The 17,428-nt window shown below is 45.4% G+C and overlaps 2 protein-coding genes across 3 annotated transcripts in view; both read right to left on the bottom strand.

Moving 5' to 3' along the window:
* LOC307039224 (uncharacterized protein) overlaps positions 1–12,773 on the bottom strand; it is a 63,935-nt gene extending 51,162 nt beyond the window's left edge. For both annotated transcript variants that reach the window (XR_013808176.1, XR_013808177.1), the window contains exon 1: positions 12,472–12,773. The gene's annotated coding sequence lies outside the window, so the exon portion shown is untranslated. The remainder of the gene's footprint in view (positions 1–12,471) is intronic.
* A 2,110-nt stretch (positions 12,774–14,883) lies between these two features.
* The window catches only part of LOC307038707 (myosin heavy chain, fast skeletal muscle-like), a 28,886-nt gene continuing 26,341 nt past the window's right edge, over positions 14,884–17,428 (bottom strand). The window contains exons 32-41 of the mRNA XM_079680320.1: positions 17,194–17,359; positions 16,979–17,103; positions 16,571–16,879; positions 16,281–16,484; positions 16,044–16,169; positions 15,786–15,956; positions 15,594–15,698; positions 15,399–15,494; positions 15,113–15,244; positions 14,884–14,989 (exon numbers count right to left, since the gene is read on the bottom strand). Of these exons, the coding sequence (XP_079536446.1) occupies positions 14,969–14,989; positions 15,113–15,244; positions 15,399–15,494; positions 15,594–15,698; positions 15,786–15,956; positions 16,044–16,169; positions 16,281–16,484; positions 16,571–16,879; positions 16,979–17,103; positions 17,194–17,359 (1,455 nt within the window). The 3' untranslated portion in view covers positions 14,884–14,968. The remainder of the gene's footprint in view (positions 14,990–15,112; positions 15,245–15,398; positions 15,495–15,593; positions 15,699–15,785; positions 15,957–16,043; positions 16,170–16,280; positions 16,485–16,570; positions 16,880–16,978; positions 17,104–17,193; positions 17,360–17,428) is intronic.

The raw sequence follows: 17,428 nt of genomic DNA, 5'->3' as shown, positions 1-17,428 counted from the left end.
AAACATCAGCCTGTCAGCTAACACAGTGGCAGAGCGCATTTCTGACTGATCAAGTGACATATATGAACAGCTGTGCGACAAAGCCAAACTTTTCCGTGCATACTCTGTGGCTCTTGATGAGAGCACAGACATCACTGACACCGCTCAGCTCGCAATGTATGTCTGTGGTGTTGATGACAATTTTGAAGTAACAGAGGAGTTGCTTACAGTGAAACCAATGCATGGCCAGACCACCGCTCAGGAGATATTTCAGCAACTGTGTGATGCCATTGCGGATATCGGTCTGCCATGGAAGAGGTTTGTTGGAATTACGACGGACGGAGCGCCATCAATGACAGGGAGAAAAAACGGGCTGGTGGCACTTGTTCAAAGAAAACTTGAGGAGGAGGGTGTGGAGGAGGCTATTGCTCTGCACTGCATTATCCATCAGCAGGCCCTTTGCAGCAAATGCTTGAAGTTTGACAATGTGATGTCTGTCGTTGTGAAATGCATCAACCATATCAGATCCAGGGGCTTAAAGCACCGCAGGTTCCGTGCTTTTTTGGAGGAAATTGAGTCAGAATATGAGGATGTGCTTTACTTCACAGAGGTACGTTGGCTCAGCAGGGGAAACGTCCTGAAGAGGTTTTTTGAGTTGAGAATAGAACTGAAAGTATTCATGCTGGAGAAGGGTGGGATGGCTGTTCCCGAGCTGAGTGATCCCAAATGGCTCATGGACTTAGCTTTTCTTGTTGACATCACGCAGGAGCTGAATGCTCTAGATAAGAAGTTGCAGGGCCAGGGCCAGCTTGTTAGTGCAGCATGACAATGTCAGAGCATTCTCTACAAAACTGATGTTATGGAAAGCCCAGCTCCCTCAGAAAAACCTCTGCCATTTCCCAGCATGCAAGGCTCTCATGGACAGGGGCACAGCATTCAGTGGTGAGAAGTATATTGATGCCATTGTGAAGCTACAGGAGGAATTAGATCAGCGGTTTGCAGACTTCAAGACACACAGAGCCACTTTCCAAATGTTTGCAGACCCCTTCTCCTTTGATGTGGAAAATGCCCCTGGTGTGCTTCAAATGGAGCTCATTGACCTGCAGTGCAATTCTGAGCTCAAAGCCAAGTTCAGGGAAGTGAATGGGAAAGCAGACAAGCTTGAACAGTTCATGAGAGAATTGCCCCCCTCCTTCCCTGAGATTTCCAGGATGTTCAAGCGGACCATGTGCCTTTTTGGGAGCACATATATGTGTGAACAGCTCTTCTCCAACATGAACTTCAATAAGTCAAAGTACAGGTCCAGACTTACTGATGCACATCTTCAAGACATACTGAGGGTTTCAACTGCTTCCTCCCTCAAACCAAATGTGGCTCAGCTGTGTGAGAGGAAGCGCTGCCAGGTCTCTACCAGCAAGGAGTAGGTAAGAAAGAGCAACTGTACATAGTTATGTTGTGAAGAACAGTTCATGTTAAGAAGATGTTGAATAACTGTTAATGTTGTATTTTTTAATAAATGTTTTGCGGAATATTTGAAGCGGCCCAGACTTGCCCAGACTCTACGTCCAGCGGCCCCCAGGTAAATTGAGTCTGAGACCCCTGTTCTAAATGCTCTCTAGCAAACTTCAGATGGGCCTGGACATGTACTGGCTTAAGCAGAGGGACACGTCCCTGGCGGCGTAGTGTGTTACTGATGGTAGCCTTTGTTACTTTGTTCCCAGCTCTCTGCAGGTCATTGACTAGGTCCCCCCGTGTGGTTCTGGGATTTTTGCTCACCGTTCTTGTGATCATTTTGACCCCACGGGGTGAGATCTTGCCTGGAGCCCCAGATCGAGGGAGGTTATCAGTGGTCTTGTATGTCTTCCATTTTCTAATAATTGCTCCCACAGTTGATTTCTTCACACCAAGCTGCTTACCTATTGCAGATTCAGTCTTCCCAGCCTGGTGCAGGTCTACAATTTTGTTTCTGGTGTCCTTTGACAGCTCTTTGGTCTTGGCCATAGTTTGAGGTTGTGGACAGGTGTCTTTTATACTGATAACGAGTTCGAACAGGTTCCATTAATACAGTTAACAAGTGGAGGACAGAGGGCGCTCTTAAAGAAGAAGTTACAGGTCTATGAGAGCCAGAAATCTTTTTGTTTGTAGGTGACCAAATACTTATTTTCCACCATAATTTGCAAATAAAGTCTTTAAAAATTAGACAATGTGATTTTCTGGATTTTTTTGTCTCATTTTGTCTCTCATAGTTGAGGTATACCTAGAATGAAAATTACTTTTACTTAGTACTTTTTTGCCCCACTGTTTATATTCTTACCTATACTTTATGATAAGATGAAAATACAATATTCAATTGTAATTGTTAAACACATTGTTTATTTCATTTACTGAGGTTTCAACCATTATTTACAACATGTGTACATAAGCAGTAATAGGATATCTCTAGGTCATTAAACTGTCTTCAGTTTAATTTTATTAATACAAAGAATAGGTCATAGAACATGTTTAATTGGGTATTTCAGCAGAACGGGGGGTCACGGTGCTGCTGGACCTGGAGGTGCTGACCTGGTGTCAGTGGGACATCATCTGGGCAGGTTTAGGGGAAGAAGGAGAATATAAACTGTTTTAATCAGCTATTAAGATTAGAACAGTAATATTGTTAACAATCAATCTATACAACATGCTTTTGTTTTATTGGTACAGACAAATTAAGACTTATTTTAAATATGAAATAATATGATTAAATTACATCAGCTATATATAATTTACTTGTTAACTTACTAATGTAACATTACTGGGGGCTAAAGGCATAGCTTCATCTTATTTACCTGGCCATGGTCCTCTTTAATTCATTGCCGACGGCATAGCCGTGGGAACATGTTTCAAATGGGGGGTGCTGTGGGGATGACACCAGGGCTGGTTCTGACCATTGTGCTGCCCTATAGGCAAGATTTTAGCTGGTAATGAAAAACCACTACAAAAGATCAATACACTACAAAAAGAGAAATATATTGACATGGTGGACAGCTTATATAACAAGGCTTCAAATTTATTTAGTATTATAACATGTTTTAATTGGGGGGGTGGACTTCACATCCTCTAGGCCGGGGGGTACCCCCTTGGGAAGATTTTTTTTAGCATTTTAAGGTAAAATGCTTCAATTTGGTGCACTTTGAGCGCCCAATTAGAGACTGATCTAGGGGGTACAACTCTAAACACCCATATGAAAAAGATCGGTTTGCATTTTATTAATCAAATAAGTAGGTATGTGAACATTTCCAATAACCTACCATAGCCAATAACAAATACATGTAACTTATTTTATTTGTGTTGTTCACTCATATCTTATTTTACCAGTTAACATTTATTTATTTATGTATATTTTTAAATCTCTCCAGTTTTAAACGATATTTTTGGTTTACTGTCCTATAGTATACATTGTAATGATTTCAAACCTGTTTTTATTTATCCTAATAATTATAAAGGTGTGCCTTGGAAATATTTGTTTACATAAATTGTGATCAAAACGTTTGAGACCCACTGAGATAACTTAGACTAAAGTGAACTATCTAAACCCTCAGAGTCCTTTACCTCACTGAGCCTCTCAGTCTGACAGGACAGAACTCTCCCTCCACATTATTGTAGAAACAGCTTCTTATATCCGTTAGCGCAGCAGAAGCTAACAACAATCCCCGCCGGTACCGCGGTATCCCCTCTCTCTATCTCTCTCACTTTGGCTGCGGGCGCCTGCTAAGCCAACATCCTCCACTTTCATCACTTACAGCGCCCATCGTACTGTACAGGGCAAATGGAAAATGTAACCGGGGTGAAAAGGGTGTTATCTTTACTTAATTATGAATGTTGTTACATCAAGGCTGAAAAATCGTTTTTTTTGTATTGTGGAAGTGCAGATCCCCTGTCCTCCACCAGGGGGTGCTGCAGCACCCTCGGCACCCCTACTTCCCACGGCCCTGGCCGACGGTGATCTCCAAAAAATGTAAAAGTGGATCCTTTTCAGCTGAGTTAGCTTGTAAGCTAATTTGCTAGTAGGCTGCTGGAGCAGCGCAACCGAACAGCGCGTATCACGTGAAGTAAATACGAAGCCCTCCGTAGGCTAGATCCGTCTCATTTCCTAGTCCGCTCGGTCCAGCCTACCCGGTCTACGTGGGCTGGGTCCTTCATTGACAGCGTAGACTGCGTACTCCGAAGGGTGCAGCCCCTGAATTGAGACACGGTCCCAGTCTATGGTGGAGACCTTATGACCATTCCTATAGTAACTATAATATAATGTTTTCCACTTTTTTTTATATGTATTCTACTTTACGGTTTTTAGTTATGCTTCATGCTTACTGTTGAACAGCTTGTTTTATGGCTAACAGTTGATGCTAATGTTAGCAAATGTATTTGTTAGATGCTAGTATAATAGTCCAACGTGTGGGATGGTTGGGACAATATTATTTATAGTTCTTACCTTGTAACAAATCAATAAAGGGCAGAGAAAAGAACACAAAGGCTCAATAGGCTACATCAACTTTTAGCTGCTCGTGCCAAGGTTGTAACATGAACTTGGAATTATCAGTTAATTATGAAATAAGAATACAAATGTTTTCTTATTCCTATAGGAATGTGGGAATGAGGGGAGTTATAAACATAAGGTTTTTGAATTATGAAAAATGATATTCTTTTTGGCCCAAACAATGGTGCACCAACCGGTCATGTTTGGGTTTGGCTATACACTCGACAAAGTATCCCAGCCAATCTCCTTCTCTTCCATGTGAATACCCCCTATGACTTTCAGTACTTCAGGTGGGTGGTTTAAGGTTATGCCACAAACATCAACCTAAAGTACCATTCTAAAAATAGCACAGAACTGAGAACCAAAAACCCTTGCCAGAACCCAGAATCAGCCATGCATCCATACAGTGATTTTATTGTGCTTTTTCAGACCAAATTAATATCAGGGCATGCATTTGCACCTTCTTTATTTTTGCTTAAACATCATTATAAGGCACCTGAAGTTATACTTAAAAATATCACAATTAAGACATATGATGAGAATCACCATATTAGATGTTGTGGCAAACCATCTATTTCAAATGCGTGGACTTTTTTTTGTGGAGCTTGGTCCACTGGGTAGGATAACTATAGGTTACTTACGTAACCCCAGTTCTCAGAGTAACATGTAGTGAGATGTCTCACTATGGGATGCGCCTCATCTCGGAGCAAACAGAAGCATCAATCTCATTACGCCAATCCTGATTGGCTGGTGATCTTGACGTCAGCGTCATGGAATCCACCCACCCTATAAGTAACTTGCGCCACGTCGCAGCGTCATTCAAAATAAGCACCTCTTCTCGCTTCACCTTAGCAAGGAGGGCCGTCTGGTGAGACATCTCACTACATGTTACTCTGAGAACTGGGGTTACGTAAGTAACCTATAGTTCTCATTCATAACACTCCGTTCGATGTCTCACTATGGGATATTGAAGCTCCCGTATTGCCACACAAGCTTATCTCGAAAATCACCAAACCAACCAGAACTTAACAGGTAGAGCTCTGACTCCACACGGGGCCCAGCACTGCTCGGGCCACACAAGGAGCAGAGACGTCTAGCCTGTAAAAGCGGACAAAAGTGAGCGGCGAGGACCAGCTCGCCGCTGCACAAATGTCTTGGATGGAAACACCCTTGAACAAAGCCCAGGATGTAACCAGACCACGAGTCGAATGAGCACGCAGACCCGTAGGTAACTGCAAACCCTGACTCGCATAGGCCAAAGCAATCGCTTCCACAATCCAGTGGGAGAGCCGTTGCTTGGTAACAGGCTTGCCCTTCTGAGGGTTAGCCCAGGATATGAAGAGTTGGTCACTACAACAAAACTCTTTTGACCTGTCCATATAAGTGCGTAAAGCACAAACTGGACACAGCAAATTCGGCCGCTGTTCCCCAGAAGAACACAGCGGCGGAGGAAATGCCTCAATGTCAATTGGGGAACATGAACCAACCACCTTAGGTATAAAGGCAGGGTTGGGCTTCAGCAACACTCTTGTTTGCCCCGGGTCAAACTGAGTGCACGAAGGATGTACAGAGAGCGCATGAATATCACTGACTCGCTTGGCGGATGCCAGGGCCAGTAACAGCACTGTCTTCAGCGACAGGTGCTTCATGTCAGCTCCTTCCAGGGGTTCAAATGGGTTTTGAGTGAGCCCATCTAAAACCACTGTCAAATCCCATAAGGGCACCAGTGACCTGGAAACAGGGAGGAGCCTGCGAGCTCCCTTCAGAAAACGGCAGACCAAAGGATGTTGGCTAGCCGTCTTACCCTCAAAGCCCACATGGCATGCAGCAATAGCAGCCAGGTATACTTTGATCGTAGAAAAAGCTCTGTGTTTATCAATTAGGTCCTGTAGAAATGATAAAATCACCCCAACAGGACATTGAAAAGAGGTGTGCCCTTTTTGAAGGAACCATTCCTCAAACACCCTCCACTTACAGTCATAGAGAGACCTGGTGGAGGAAGCTCTTGCACTCTGAATAGTGTTTATCACCTTCTGTGGGAGACCCACTGTATTCAGATTGTACCACTCATGGGCCAGGCCCATAGGGCCAGGCGCTCCGGGTGTGGGTGAAAGATCGTCCCCCCCGCCTGAGACAGTATGTCCCTGCGTAGGGGGAGCTGCCACGGCTGTCCGCACAGCAGCTGATAAATCTCCGCCAGCCAGTACATTGCAGGCCAGTGCGGACCTATCAGGATCAGTGTGTGGCGCTGTTCTCTCCCTCTGGCCAGAGTTTGGGGTATCAGAGCCATTGGTGGGAACGCGTACAGAAGCACCGGAGGCCAAACGTGCGCGAGCGCGTCCACGCCTAACGGTGCGTTTAGATCGCGCATTGAAAAGAACAGCTGACAATGAGCATTTTCTTTTGATGCGAACAGATCTACCGCGGCTCGGCCGTAACGCACCCACAGCTGACTCACAACCATTGGATGTAGAGTCCAGTCTGCATACAGTGGTACACCTCTGGACAGCAGGTCTGCCCCGAGGTTCATCACTCCTGGTACGTGCGTCGCTCTCAGAGAGAGGAGACGACCGCAGCTCCACAAGATCAGTTTGCGTGCCAACATGTGTAACTGGAGAGAACGCAAACCCCCTTGATGGTTTATATACGATATTGTGGTCGTATTGTCTGTCCTCACGAGGACATGGTGTCCTCGGAGAAAAGGCAGAAAGCATTTCAGGGTGAGGAACAACGCTAAAAGCTCCAGGTAATTTATGTGCGACCGTTGGAGGTCTCTGCTCCAGAGACCCCTCACCGGTCGACCTTCTTAATTACCTCCCCAGCCAGTCAGACATCCGCGATAGGACAGCACCCATAGGCACGCCCCGTACTAGAAAAGTTGGGTGCAGCCAGTGGCGCAGTGCCATTACGCATTTCACAGTGACCAACACTCTCCGCGCGCCATGTCGCGCGGGGTTTAGTCTGAAGGCGGCTACCCAGTGCTGAAACTCCCTCATGTGTAAGCGTCCCAGTCGTACCACCAGGACGGCTGATGCCATGAGCCCCAGTAGCAGCAGACATGATCTGAAGAGAGCATTTTTGCGCAGCCGGAAATGAGCGAGACAAGCTCTGAAAGCTTTCACTCTTTCCGCTGACAGGCGGGCTGTAAAGGGCACCGAGTTCAGGTGTAGACCCAGGAAGAGTACAGTCTGGGCTGGAGACAACATGCTCTTTTCTGTGTTTATTATGAAACCCAGGTCGAGCAGGTGTTTTATGAGGATATTTGTCTGCGTAATAGCCTCCTGTTCCGACTGTGCGAGAAGCAGACAGTCGTCCAGGTAGGTTGCCAGGCGAATATCCTGTTGTCTTAAAGGGGCTATCGCGGCTTCCGTACATCGCACAAACACTCTTGGACTGAGAGACAGACCGAAGGGAAGTACTCTGTACTCGTAACAGACACCCTGAAATCCGAACCTCAGATATTTCCTGTGTGGGTAATAGGGGTTTCATCGACTAGTCGACTAGTCGACTACCTTTACCACTAGTCGGCGCTGTAGGCCCTAGTCGACTAGTCGTGCAAAAAAATGGAGGTAAACGAGGTGCTGCAAAATGCTAGAAAACACGTCCGACATTCTTATGTATGGCAGTACTTCAACGAAGATGTAACCAACTCCACAGTGAAGTGTCAGTTGTGTACAGCTGTACTGAAGTACAATACAAATGCATCTGCTATGCGCAACCATCTGAAGATGAAACACCCGCTGCCGACAGCTAGCACTAGCAGTAATGCTAGCACCAGTGAGCAACGGACCGGCGTCAACACTGAACAGAGGCAAACGAACAGCAAGAAAACACGGGTCAACAGTGATGCGGATGATGAGCTACGGGATTACTGCCAGCGGACACCGCATATCCCCACAATGGATAATCCACTGGAGTGGTGGGCAGAAAACGTGCACCGCTTCCCCCGCTTTCGAGGAGCTACCTGGCTATTCCAGCCACAAGCACCCCGAGTGAGAGGGTTTTTTCCCTGGCAGGCAACACTGTCACCCGAAAGCGGTCAAGCCTCCTTCCCTCACATGTCGATGCGTTGGTGTTCAAACCAAAAATATGGACGTTATCGTGGAGGACAGCAAATAAAGTGTTGCGCACTGGATTTACGTGGCATTTATGTAAACAAGAGTTTTTTGCTGTCGATTTTGGTGAGTCCAGTGTTTTTTATTTACTCAGCCATGTAACACAAATTAAAATGCAATGTTTAATGTTACTGTATGAGTTCCAATAGAAAATACAGTTGTAAACCTCTCTTTGTGTGTCTCTATTATGACGTAACGACTAGTCGACTAGTCGACTACTATTTTGAAAAAGTAGTCGACTAGTAAATATTGGTAGTTGTGAAACCCCTAGTGGGTAATATACTGGGATGTGGAAATACGCATCTTTCGATCGACTGATGTGAACCAGTCGTTTTGTCGCACGAGATGTAGCAGAGATGTGTGAGTGAGCATTCTGAATTTGTATCTTTTGAGATAGTTGTTCAGAGCTCTCAAATCCAGTATTGGCCGAATTCCGTTCCCTCCCCGTTTGGGAACGAGGAAATACTTGGAATAAAAGCCGCTCTGACTCTGTTCGGCGGGTATTATAGATATAGCCTTCTTTTCTAGTAGCGAGAGAATCTCTCGCTCCAGAATATGGGCTGACACTCCCCGGGCTTGTGAATACAGAATGCCAGAGAAGCGAGGGGGGGGTGACAGCGAATTGGAGCCTGTAGCCCCATGTTACTGTCTTGAAAACCCAAGCAGAAGCTGTGAGCATCTTCCACCTTTCGCTCCTTAAAGCGAGCGGAGATGTCACGCCTCTTTCCCTCTGAGTCTCTATTTGTTGTGTTATGGGGCCCTCTAGCGTCTGAACATGGCGGTATCCCAGGTTGATAACCCCAGCCGACACTGCGCATGCGCGTGGCGGTGGTGTCTTCACAGCTCCAGCCGGCACTGCACATGGACTGCACAGCGCTGCACACGTGTTGGGCGTGGGGTTCCTGCTTGGTGTCTGAGCCAGCCTCGGTTGGAGGTGGGCTGCCAGCAGCGGTTCCATGGCCGAGCCTCTCCATACCGTCACAGTCCAGGGAGGAGGCACCCTGGATTGGGGCCTTATTACTGAAGGGGCGGTCTCTCCACGAGACCGACACCTCGTCCAGCATCTCCGGGAAGACTGGAAGGAGCTGCCTCTTTGTCCTCGCTGCTTGGGTCAAAGTCTTCCCCTCGTAGCGAGACCTGGAGGTCTCCTTGGCCATTTCAGGCCATGGGATGTCCAGCCTGGACGCGGCACGTTGACACACGGCCTGCAGGTCCATGCTCAGACAGGGCGAAGCTGGTGCGCTATCGCCCGGGAGAGCAGCCATCGCTCCCGGCTATGCAGCCTGAGCTGATGACACGAAGATATCATTTTCTTGCTCATCCGAGTCGGACAGGAGGAACTCAGAGGCATCCTCTTCGTCCTCCATGTAGTCCAACTCCAGGACATCCTCCGCAGGCGAGACCATGGTGAGGTCCAGTTGGGAGCCCCAGCTTGACACAGCGCGGGGCTCCGCTCTCGCGGCTGTTGCCGCCACCGGGCCCCAGCCTGACACGGCGCGGGGCTCAATTTCTGCGGCGGACGCCCCCATGTCTTTATTGCCGGCCGGCGAAACAGCGGACATGAGGGGGTCCTGTCCCGACAAGCTAGCTTGGCGTGCTAGCCGTCGGCGGAGGCTCTTGATGGTGAAGCGGGCACAATGCGTAGCCGGGGTTGTCGATAGCCTCCTGGGCGTGTTCCAGCCCGAGGCAGGACGAGCAGACCTGGTGTGAGTCTGTGCCTGATATCTTCAACCCGCAGCCGCAGAGCCGAGCCTCCGAGTCCCTGACTCCTCTGGTGTGAGGGAGAGAAGCGTCCATCTCGTTCGCGGTGGTGACGGCGTGGAGAGGATCCGCTCGTAACAGGTACGTTGCCGAGAAAAAAAATCTTTCCCCACCTGTCGTTAATCCGGAGAAAAAGCGACGGTGTAGAATTTCATTCTCAAAGAATATTAACTGGTGTGTTAATACCTTTTTATCTTCCCCTCCTCTGGTGTGAGAGAGAAAAATAAAAAACGTCCTCGCGACCGTGGTGTCGGTAGTGAGGGTAGCAGGGTTCGTACGGGTGCTTGAAATCCTTGAAAATGCTTGAATTTTTACGAGGTGTTTTCATGACTTGAAAAGTGCTTGAATTTTGAGAATGGTGCTTGGATTTGAGATAAAGTGCTTGAAATTGTAAATGCTTTACTTTTACAATAAATTGCTGTCTGACTGAATAGTTCGCTTTTTAGATTAAAAGAAAATAAAGAAGTCGGAGCGAGCTTAGTTGCTTCGCTTCTACATAAAACAGCTCCGCTCCGGCCTTCCCGCGCTATGCGCGCGACCTGCAAGTGTTTTATTTTGTGTGACCTGGGCATTCTAATGAGAGAATGACAGTATGCCAGGAGGTTGCTGTTTTAACGAGCGTTGGCTATCCGAAAAGAATTACAAGCTGTGGCTAAAACGATGATCAACCCAACTATTCGCCTTCTGCACAGTTTGCCGCGAATAATTGGAGAGTCTGCGCTGACGAGCCATATGAAAGGTAAGCCGTAGTAGAGCATTTTGGATTAGGCTAACGTTGCATGTTACGTTTGTTTAAGCTAGTAACGTTAGCGAACTCGATGTGGGATAATTGCTTATGCAGGTGACAATAATAAAAAGGAGCGTACCTATGTCAGTATGTGCAACAGTCACCATCCTGTGGTTTTCAGAGGATGAAGCACATAAAAGCAATGTATTTCTACTGGTAGTATTTTTCGTGCCTAAACTTGCTCCATCGCAAATCAGTCACATTGACCCGAAGACACATTTTGAGTTATACACTGTTGGAAAGAGGATATTCCTAGCTTTCTAACGGAGGAAACATATTTTCGTTTGTATTACTGGTCTGGGGGAAGCTCGCGAGTGTGTGTGTGTGTTTGTGTATTTTTGCGTTTGTGTGTATTGTGTTAGTTTCCCGGGGAAAACACTCACGAGAAACACCGGCTGTTGTTATGCCTGCTTTGACGTAAAGTTACTCCGTTCTCCGCTTGTAATTATGCCGTTACAAGCTTCAAAGTTGTATTTATCATCTGAATTTGCCGAAACAAGTTTAATATTCTGAAAGCCAAGACTTTGTTTATTTGAAATCAGATGAAAACAAACTGTAACGGACCCTGCCGTGTTATCTATGATTACTATACGCCATACATTCATAATCTCAGCGGGAGGGAGGGGGGAGCATTGCTACGTAAAAGCATTAGTGCGGGGGAGAGTGGTCATCTTCCCTTTACAAGCTTCAAACATGTATTTCTCGGGAGATTTTGGCAATAAAAGTTTCATATTCGGAAAAAAATTCCCTGGAAACCTCCAAAACTCTTACACAGAAAGAGGATCTCTGCACACGCTTTTTTTTATATCAGCTTTGTGTTTCAATGGTTTTGTCCAAACCTTGGAGAGCGGTATGTTTACTGCCACCCTAAAAGGACCTCAAAAATGTTAAAAATGTTAATAAAGAATTTATTGAAAAGTTAGTTGGCTGATTGTTTTATATTGGCTCAGCCAGGTTATATGGGATGCCCAGTCTACTATATATGATATGGGTCACTCATTTTACAATATTAAACTTTGTTTTCTTATCTTTAATTTTTCATCCTTATGTAGAATGCTATTACGAAACACACATTTGGTTGTTTATAGCATAAAGAACATCTGATTTAATTTGAGGTAGGGAAATAATCATTTGAGTATAAGTATGTGCATATAAATATGTAATTTACAACAGCTGTACGCTGCTTGAAAAGCTTGAAAATGCACCTTGAAAATGCTTCAAAAGTGCTTGAATTTGACTTTGGAAAAGGTGTAAGAACCCTGGGGAAGGCAAGCTAGCAATGGGTGTGTTACTAGCTTGAAAAATCAAAACCTTACCTTTATTTCCGAAGAAAGAAACGGCGAGGTAGATTAACAGTCTTCTTGCGAAGCAGAAAAGTAGCCGGCGAGCGCCCGTCGACCGAAAGTTAGCTTTGGGTTCAGTCTGTGAACTGTTAAAGAGCCTGTGACACGAGTTTCCCCCATCATCCAAACCCATCAATTTGAGTAAATATTGTCCCCTTGAAAACCGTTACTGAACTGATTTTGGATATTTGTACTTTGATAACCATTAATCTGCCCTTCAATGTTGACAATTTTCTAGATCTTCTCGGGGATTCTTCAAGTCCCGCCAAATTATGTGTGACGTCATCGCGGGCACAGCGCTCCAGCTGCACGGTTCAGGAACCCAGCATCTGCATGTAAACGCACGATGGGGCACACAGCAGCAAGCTCAGACAGCGATGACAGTTTAATTTTGAACGTGTCTGAGAGCTCATATGAGGCTGAAGGATCGGTTTATGTTGTATCTGTTAGAAGTTTAGGAATTAGGTGCCTCAATATGGGCGATCATACGGTCATGTAGCCAGTGGTGGACTGGGACTAAAAATCAGCCCGGGACTCTCGACCGGCCCACTTCGTTACCACTTGTAAATTGTCAACGGGGGGAGTGGGGGATGTGCTAGTGATTTATCCGACCGGCCCACTTCGGTACCAGCCCATCGGGATTCGTCCCGATGGCCAGTCCGCCACTGCACCCAGCCCAGCCCACGTAAACTGTCAACGGGGGGAGCCTCGCTGCGGGGAAACGGTGGACCTAGTGTCCCGATCGGAGTGGGAATAATAATAATAATAATAATCCGTGCATTTTATCCATTAATTTCCCCAGCATTGTGGTAAAAAAAAACACACTTTTAATCCATGTTGGTGTACTACTACAACCAGTGGTGTAGTGGGGATGTTTTTACTGGGTGGACGGGGTGGTGGGTGGACGGGAGACACTATGGACGCGCTCGTGAACTGTCAACGGGGGGGGGGCTTGGGGACCTCTGTGTCGCCTTTCAGCGCAACTTACATGATGCCGTTTAGACTTTATAATAAAGGGCGGTGCCGGCTGTCAGCGAACCGATCCGGCCTTTCTGCGCGACTATCACTCAAATGCGGGACATAGTCTCAAAGTGTGGGACGCGGGACAAATAATAAAAATGCTGTGTGTGCAGTCCCACACAGTGCGGGACACCTGGTCACCCTACACACACAGTTCTGTCCCTCACACACACACGCTTCAAATCAAGTTGCATAAATGCTTGAGCTACGTTTTTATTATATTTACTGTGAAATCTGCCTATTATGTTTTCGTCATTATTACAACAAACACACACTTGCAACTGATAACACTGGCAATGATTTTAGATATATTTGACTATTAAAAAAAGAAATCATGCTTCAAATAAGTGTAGTGTGGTGTAGGTGTAGTGTAGGTGTAGTGGGCGTTGGACGCGGGGGTACGCCACTCACTGCAACTACAAAAAGCTAAGGTTTGTTTTCTCATCAGGAAATGCAGACCGGCTCAAACAAAAGATTTTTAAATCATCATCCTTACGATCATTTAATGTATCATATGTTCGCGAATTGACATGAAAGCACTAATAAATGTAGTTTCATCCACTTGAGTTTACAACTACAAAAATAATCGATTTGTTTTTATATCACATCCGACGGGAGGAAATTCAGCAGCTCTCACTACCGATTTTTAATCCTAATTTAATCATCATCTTCACCACGATCATTTATGTTTATGTTCGCCGAATTGACATGAAAGCACTGACAAATATGAATATACTGTAGTCAACTTCATTAAAACTTTATTAACGTGCCTAAACTCAGTAATTCACCATTTCTACGCGTGACAACACACTTTGTCCGTGTTTGGCTCTCTCGCCGCACAGTGAAGCGTTCCCGCATTGACTTCACTTCCGGCTTCCCCCAAAACCTCAAAATGAGTCGAAGGAATTTTCCGGCGACGTTCGAAATTATTGATATTTATCGGAACGGTATCGCTTTTTCTTTTTTAAACAGACGGTTCGAGATTACTAGTAGCCCACTATTTCATTGCACAACAGTTGTTGGGTTCGTGTCACAGGCTCTTTAAGCTAGCCCGGCTACTGATATGTCGAGATGTGCTCTGAAGCGAGAAGAGGTGTTTGAATGACGCTGCGACGTGGCGCAAGCTACTTGGGTGGATTCCCTGACGCTGACGTCAAGATCACCAGCCAATCAGGATTGGCGTAATGAGATCGATGCTTCTGTTTGCTCCACGATGAGGCGCATCCCATAGTGAGACATCGAACGGAGTGTTATGAATGAGAACACTGCTTGTGCAAATGTGATTTCTAGATAGCATACTGGGATACCATTTCCCAATCTAAAAAGTATCTCTCATACAATCAAAAGAGCAGGCAGACGGCAAAATAAGTGCGAAAAGGTCAACCTTTATTTTTACAGAATATTTCACATCATATTTTATGATTAGAAACAGCTGGTCGGGCAGTGTGCTTTACTCGGCTACTTCTTTTCCCTGGAAACATAGACATAAAAGGTTAGATTGATTTTGATACAAATTAACATGCCTTATAGTTGGGTAAAACGTAATCAGATTTAAAGTACATTGTTTCTGATTAAACACATTTGATATAGTTACCTTGCCAGAGTCACGGCTCTTTGCTCTCAGTTTGTTGACCTGGGACTCTGCAATGTCAGCACGCTCCTCAGCCTCCTCCAGCTCATGCTGAACCTTCCTGCACTTGGACAGATGAGTATTGGCTTGTTCCTCCTGGAATAAGAGATAGATAGTTTAAGGTACAGAAACCTTCAAACACTCTAAAATATATTATAAGAATGTGATGGTAATCTTAACAATCAGCAAGATTTGCTGGTAAAAATAAATCTGACACATCTACACAAAGAAAGGTATATATTGTCCTTACCGCATCCTCAGACTGCCTCTTGTAGGCCTTCACCTTCAGCTGCAATTTGTCAACCAGATCCTGCAGCCTGGCAACATTTTTCTTATCTTCCTCAGTCTGTGAAAGACAGGTAAGATTTGCACGTTTCAATATTTTAATAGGTTAGTATATTAGAGTAATTGGTACTGTACATGTTAACTATGAAAGTGCCTTTACCTGATAGGTGAGCTCCTTAACTCTCCTCTCATATTTGCGGACACCTTTAACAGCATCTACTCCACGTCTCTGTTCAGCCTCAACCTCTGCCTCCAGTTCTCGCACCTTTTGAATAAAAGTAAAAAATTAATTATACTATTTTTTCCCCAAAAGTCTAGCTATAGCTGTGTAACCCTTATAATCATATCCTACCCTAGACTCAAGTTTCTGGAGCTGCTTCTTGCCACCCTTCATGGCCAGGTTCTCAGCCTCATCCAGACGGTGCTGCAGGTCCTTAACAGCAACCTCCAGGTTCTTCTTCATCCTCTCAAGATGAGCACTAGTATCTTGCTCCTTCTTCAGCTCCTCAGCCATCATAGCAGCCTACAGGAGACAGCATAACATGTTAACTAGACATACCAAGGAAAAACATTTACAGTTAAAGCAAGAACACATGACATTGAAACCTACATCAGTGATGGCCTTCTTAGCCTTCTCCTCTGCATTCCTTGCTTCCTGAACAATGTCATCCACTTCACCCTGGATCTGGACCAGGTCTGTCTCAAGCTTCTTCTTGGTGTTCACAAGGTTTGTGTTCTAAAAAGTAAACATATTTAGCCTCCTAAGTCAACACATGCCTAATATTCATGTTATTTAAAATTGTATTAGATTCTTGAATTATTGAAACAAATGATTAGGTTTGTTCACCTGAGAATGCAGAAGTCCAACACGCTCACTGGCATCAACCAGCTCTTGCTCGGCAATTTTGCGACTTCTCTCTGTCTGTTCCAGAGCAGCTCTAAGTTCCTCAATTTCAGCCATCATAAGACCGTTTCTACGCTCAACCATAGCAGCCTGCTCCTTGAAGTCCTCCTGAGCTCTGAGAGCATCATCAAGGTGCAGTTGTGCATCCTAGTGAGAAAAAGATCAGACATACATGAATGCCAAAATGTAGCCCAATCTACCATAGTTGGAAAAACAAATGTTCCCTTCAATACCTTCAGCTGTGCCTGCACATTCCTCAGCTGCTTCTGGGACTCAGAAGCCTGGCGGTTGGCATGGCTGAGCTGAATCTCCATCTCATTCAGATCTCCCTCCATCTTCTTCTTGATTCTCAGGGCATCGTTCCTGCTCCTGACCTCAGAATCCAGAGTGCTCTGCATGGAGTCAATCACTCTCTGACTGTTCCTCTTGATCTGTTCCATCTCTTCATCTTTCTCTGCCAGCTTCCTGTCCACCTCACCCTTAATCTGGTTGAGCTCCAGCTGGACACGAAGGATCTTAGACTCTTCATGTTCCAGAGTTCCCTAATGAAATCAAACAATTAAACACTCATCTTTGCCTTCAAACACTGATATATGTGTCAATGATTTGTAATGTTATGAACTCCCAGGAAAAATAAATACCTCAGCCTCTTCAAGAGCTGTCTGGATCTCAGTCTTCTCTGTCTCCAGCTGCTTCTTGGACTTCTCCAGCTCATGGATGCTCTTGCCAGTCTCACCAATCTGTTCAGTCAGATCTGAGATCTCCTCTGCAGAAAGATACATGGGTTTTATCATATTGTTGAACCTTAAATTGTAAAATATCAAAAAACAATTATGTTACATTATGTAGAACTCACGTTGCAGATTCTTGTTTTCACGCTTCATGGTCTCCAGATGATCAAGAGCCTCCTCATAAGAGTTCTTCATCTTGAACAGCTCAGTGCTGAGAGAACGAGCCTCCTTCTGTGCTCCCTCAAGCTCTGCCTGACCCTCCTCGTACTTCTGCTTCCACTCTGCCAACACCTGAATAATACAATTCATACAGTTCATTTGGATATGTTCACGTAAGAGGGCAAAATAAATATTTATGTC

The sequence above is a fragment of the Notothenia rossii genome (genome assembly GCF_949606895.1).
Source record: "Notothenia rossii genome assembly, chromosome: 5".
Taxonomy (NCBI): Eukaryota; Metazoa; Chordata; class Actinopteri; order Perciformes; family Nototheniidae; genus Notothenia; species Notothenia rossii.
This window is presented reverse-complemented; position numbering and strand designations above follow the sequence as displayed.